Raw genomic sequence first — 5,933 nt, forward strand, 5'->3', positions numbered from 1 at the left:
AAAAACAGAGTACCCTCTGTTCTTGAGCAGAGTAGCGTATTTTACTCTAATATATTATTGATTTTTGGATATTGGATATATTTTTTTCTCTGCTGTTGTTTGGGTCTTTCAGGTTTTTACATCAACATGCTCCAATGGGCACTGTCTACGGTGCAATGTCACTTCGCGATGACCTTTACAGCTGTTTCTTTTGTCTTCTCCTTTTAATGGTAGTCAAAATTTCCTTTCGATTGCGCTGGCACGGTACATCCTTGTCTGTTTTACTGACACAAAACAGCCATTCATTTTCTAACTCGTCTTCTGAACTCTTTTTTCCTACTTTGACCATGGACGCCGACAACCATGCCCATTAGCAATCATCTTTACAGCTGTTTGCATGTGCTTTCTGTTTTCTGAACTCCTCTAAACTTATTTCTTAAAGAGCATTGAGATTCGTTTGGCCATTGTTTTCGTTCCATATTCTTTAAAGTTCTGCCTGTCATTCTATACTTCTTCTTGCACCCAATGTCAACCTAAAAGAGTCTTGAAGATTGAGATGGCATCCGTGCTTGCAGAGTGTGTTGTTGGGAAAGTTACTGAGATGGTCAGCCAACAAGCAACTGATCAGGCAAACATTGAGGAAGATTTTGAAGTGTTGAAGGACCAAATAGAGCAAATTGATTTGTTTTTAAATGAGGTTCATGAAAAGAGTGATGATCAAGAGGAGTCTGTCGAAAAGTGGCTTCAGAGAGTTAGAGACATTGCCTGGGACACAGAGGACATACTTGAAGAATTTTCCGTCGAATCTGTGTATACCACTAATGTTAAATCATGCACTTTCACATGTAATCAATGGAGTTTTCGCCATCAAATGGGCAGAAGAATTCGAGAAGTTAAAACTCGAATAAGCTCTGTTGTTCAAGAGCGAGACCAACTAAATGTAGTTCGTGATAATGAAGAAGCAGAGCCATCAAATAGATCCCATGGACAACAATTCAGGATATCGAGTCTGCCCCCTAGAGATTCGATACCAGTTGGTATACAATCCAAGATTGAAAGAATGTTGGAGTTGTTAGAGAACCCCCGTAATCCAATTATTGCAGTGGTTGGAATGGGGGGAATCGGAAAAACCTATCTTCTTCAGAATGTCTACAGCAGTGTAAAAGAAAGGTATGAGATTTCTGCATGGCTCTCAGTTTCTGAATTCTATTCGGTTTCCAAGTTGCAGCGTGATTTAGCCTCTCGCTTAAAAATAGATTTAAGTAACCAAATTAAAGAGGGCGGAGTCAGTGAATCTCAAGCGGCAGAGTTGATTAGTGGCTTTCTGCTTGAGAAAAAGTACCTTATTGTTTTAGATGATGTCTGGCGGGCAGCTAGAGAGAATAATTTGATCGCTAGAATGGGCATCCCTACTGGTGGTAATAGTGAATCCAAACTTCTGGTTAGCACAAGAAACAAAGAGGTAGCTGAAAATCTCAAAGCTGAGATTTATAAGCTGGAAGGTTTGACAGATGAAGAGAGTTGGAGTTTGTTTTGTCTTTATGCATTTCCTAGATATGAGGGAAACGAGGCACCACAATTCTTGAAGGAGGTTGCTCTTAACATCGTGAAAGTGTGTGCGAATTTGCCACTTGCAATCAAAACCGTAGCAGCATCTCTGGCGAGCACTACATTGTTTAGTGACTGGCATTCCAAGCTCAGTAAGCTGAAATACGTAGGCGCTTCCAACGAAAATGTCATGAATGTTCTCAAGTTGAGTTACGATTCCCTGCCTGCACATCTAAAGTCTTGTTTTGCTTATCTTTCCTTCTTTCCTGAGGATGAAGAAATCGAGTGTGAGTATCTCATATATCTATGGATGGGAGAAGGTTCTGTTCCGACAGGAGAGAAACCATGGGACTGTCTATATCAGCTTGCCAATCTCTGTCTAATTGAAATATGGGAAAATGAGTTTCTCGACAAATATTGTAAACTTCACGATTCATGTCTTGAATTGGCTATTTCAATATCTAAACAGAATTGTTGTGCTTTCGGTGTTAAGGGCGTAGACGTTGGTGATCGCTGTTGTCGCTTATTTTTGGCGAAAAAAGATATCGATGATCAAGCCATCTCAGAGAGGCTCCCTGTTTCTCCGAAGCTTGTTCGGACATTGTCACTTTCCTGCAATAGCAAAATTGGGGGAAATATTCCAGAAATGTTGTTTAGTTCCATGAGAGTTCTGCGGGTGCTCGATTTAAGCTACACATATATCTCCACATTGCCTGCTTGTGTTGGGAAAATGAAGCTTCTCAAAGTGTTGAGTTTAAGAAGAACAGAGATTAAGAAGGTGCCAGAGTGTGTGAGATGTCTAAAGAGTCTCACTTTCCTTGATGTCTCTGAATGCGATGAACTAGATCGGAGGCAGGCACCCAACTGGATAAGTGAACTAAAATTTCTTCAGCATTTGGAAGGCCCGTTTAAGCGAATGCCAAAGGAAATAGCAAAGCTAAAATCTTTGAGAACACTGCGGGGATCAGTTTTTGACTTCTTGTCCTTGTCCGTCGAAGATGATGGTGTGTTAAGTTTAGACAATGTTGGGGAAATGAGTGAGATTGAGGAAATAGCAATAAAAGTTGAACATGAATCCCAGTTGCTGAAGATAGAAGAAGGGATCCTTGCGCCCTTGCAGAAGCTGCGTAGGCTGAAAGTCGAAAATAAAGTGAAAGGAATGCGATCAAATCTTCCTCAGCTCCCGGAGACAATAAGTGCTCTAGAAGATCTCTCCCTGTATGGTTTTGCAGTGCCAAGTTGGGCATGTTCAGAAAATCTCAGGCGCCTTTATTTATGTGGTTGTGATTGCAATGATTATCCAGAATTTCAAGCAATGCCTAAACTAATGAGTTTGGCGTTGTCTAAGAATAAAAGCTGTAGGAAATTGCCAAAGTCTTTTGGAAAATCAGGAGGGTTTCCACAGCTCCGCTTTCTTTTCGTTGGTTATTTCGATGATTTGGAGGAGTTTCCAAAAATAGAAGATGAAGCGATGGCATGCCTTGAAAAGTTAGAGCTATCTAATTGTAGAAAAGTGAATAAAGTTGAAGGGTTGGAACGGCTGAATAGACTCGAAGAGTTTGATTATTGCTCCTCAGGGACAGATGAATTGAGGGCGACGTTGAAGGATGGTGGAGAATACTGTACAACAATCAAATCCAGAAATCCCCGTTTAACTATTAGAGGAATGAAATAGAAGTTTTCCCTATCCTCCCTGCAAAATGTACCTTAGATCAAATTTCTTTTTTCCAAGCTATGATAAAAAAACTTTCATTATGGACAATTACAAATGATTGTTTTGTTAGAAGATATATTTTTTAATATATTGCAGTTTTTAGTCTTGTAGTAATAGTTGTAGTTGAAAACTATAAGGTTCCACGTGGTATTCTAATTTCAGGATTATGAAATCAAACATAGTAAATGTATCTTTTTACTATGAATTGGGAGTGTTCCATTTGATAAAATATTCATTTCACTTTATTATTTGGACATAAATAGAGTTATCAATATATTTATAAGATTTGCATTTAGGAAGGTAGAAGATTAAAAAATGACAGGGAAAACTCTTTTTGATCTTATTCAAATGCATTAATAAATTGAAAAAAAAGCATTTCACGCTCATCTGTTACAACCAAAATCAATTTTTTATTCACTCACAATCACAATTTGTAAAACTGTAGCTTGTTTTTGTTTTATTTATTTATATAAATTAAATTTTCTATCATATGCTACTATGGTACTTTATGCCCGCCTTCCAGTGTTTCAGACATGCTTTACAAGGATGTCTCTTATTATGTATTTGCTATTTATTTTCAATTTTTCTCAATGAAAAATCATTTTAACTTTTCATTTTAAGCTAAGCGGTTATTGTCAATGATCATGGTTTGTAATGGTTGCACATTAATCCTCCCAAGGAAAGTAGAAATCTAGATGTATAATAGTATCAGGTTTTTAATTATTTTGTATCTCTATGTATAATAGTGCTAGATTTTCAATTTTTTTTTTTTTTTTTTTTGTATATTCTGTATATTAGTGCAAATGTTTTTTCTTTTTTTCAAAATATTTTTTATTATTCAACCATATGTGAACTATTAAATTTTTTTAGTAGTGGACACTTATTATTACGGTGCAAAGGTGTTACAAATCCATCTCTTTCAAGGTTTTAAATTTATATGCTTAAATGGAACGTCTCAAAGAAATTTTGCCAAATTGGAATGCAAAAGGTTAGTGCTGATAAAATCTCCCCTTGCCAAACAATGTCAAGTGCGTACATTCAACTTTCTCTTCATTTGAATAAGCATGCATTCTTCTAGTGACTCTTTAATTCTTACTTAGTGACCATTTAGTTACTTTAAAGTTCTATTGGTGTAGATTATTTGAAAAATAATAATTAATTAAAATTTTTAAATATAGATTTTTCCTATGCATAAATCTATAACATGATGTTTTAAATTTTTTTAATATCATATACATGAATCTATAATACTATGATTTTGAATTTTTTTAATATCATTCAATAAAGTTAAATAATTTTATTTAATTCAATGCACCTTAAAAAAACTTATAATAAACTCAACTTATAATGAATGAGTATTGTTCAATTTTATATAATATTATATATACATAATAATTAAGGATTTTGTTATCTTATACAAATTTTAAATTTATACTAGATCATTTACTGTTTCTAGACATGACATAAATAATATATTTAAATAAAAATAAAACATTTATTAATCTAGATTGTCCATTTAAATTCTAATTATCATATTTTAAATATTCATTGTAATGATACTGTGAATTTTTTTATAATGAAATATGATAAATTTATTTCTTTAATTTTCTAAGTTATAGTTGTGTTAATAAGACACATGTATAATACAAAATTCTTGTTGTTTTTCAATAAAAAAGTGAACTTAAGGATAAACTAATAATTTTGAAATGGGGGAACATAAATAGAAGGAATAATGAATAAAGCTAGAAAAAATGATATGCAAATGATGAATGCATGAAAAATATTGGATTTATAGGAGTGAAATGTGTTTTGATAGGAATAATGAACTAAGCTTAAAATAAGAACATGTTGCATGTTATTACTTGGAATTCTTATCAAAGTGGATTCAAAATAACTAAGAAATACAATGGTCATGCAAATATTTGAGTAAATATCTATCATAACACTTTATGATAATTTTTTTTGGCATTTTTATTTTATAAAATACAATATACATGTAATATATTGATAGAAAGAAAATATATGACTTACAAATACACAGAAAAAAAAATCATTAGAGAATACTAAAGAAATATAGTGGATAGCCAAAAGTGGAGCTCTTCCAACCAACTTCACATAAATCATAGAATATGGTGGCGATAATAGTACTAACAAGAACACCAACAAAAAAGATGATGGAGAGAGTCATACGATTTAGAAGACAAAAGATCAAAGAGGAGGTACAAAAAGGAGACCCATACTTCTCTCAACTCCAACAAGATTATATAATCGAATTTGGAAACAAATAAAGCTAATCCAAAGAAGAAATCTCACAATGAGAATTTTCCATCTGTAGTGAAGAGAACTTCTTATCAATGAAGATATGTGTGGCAACATAATCATTTTGATATACATAAGGCCTAAAATCTTGTCAGGCTATTGTAATTTGGTCTTTAGTTCCCTCTTTGTTAAAGTTAAAAATGATGCAAAGCCTTCCACATATAGCATCCACAAAAACACTAGGGAAATCTTGAGAGACCTACTCCTAATTATGTGCCACAATGCTAGAAACTTACAATTCCAAAACAATTGTTGTTTTTTCATTGATGTCAATTCTACTAATGAGACATGTTTCTATTTGATCCAAATGTCATATCTATTTGATTGATGAAGAGGATTTAAGAGATTGCTCATAACAATAACACCTAGAGGA

At 33.7% G+C, this 5,933-nt stretch overlaps 1 protein-coding gene across 1 annotated transcript; it reads left to right on the forward strand.

Annotated features, from left to right (window-relative positions):
* The first annotated feature begins 318 nt into the window (after window positions 1–318).
* LOC149566271 (putative disease resistance protein RGA3) lies at window positions 319–3,296 on the forward strand. The gene has a single exon (XM_089817372.1). It carries the CDS (start codon window positions 536–538, stop codon window positions 3,200–3,202), a length of 2,667 nt encoding a protein of 888 aa, XP_089673498.1. The 5' UTR covers window positions 319–535; the 3' UTR covers window positions 3,203–3,296.
* The last annotated feature ends 2,637 nt before the right edge of the window (window positions 3,297–5,933 follow it).

This window comes from Cupressus sempervirens, chromosome 3 (assembly GCF_028749045.1).
Source record: "Cupressus sempervirens isolate cs-2001-9-10 chromosome 3, ASM2874904v1, whole genome shotgun sequence".
Lineage (NCBI taxonomy): Eukaryota > Viridiplantae > Streptophyta > Pinopsida > Cupressales > Cupressaceae > Cupressus > Cupressus sempervirens.

What these genes read in the sequence shown, in the direction of transcription:
- LOC149566271 (XM_089817372.1), top strand. Translation starts at nt 536, where the DNA reads ATGGCATCCGTGCTTGCAGAGTGTGTTGTTGGGAAAGTTACTGAGATG.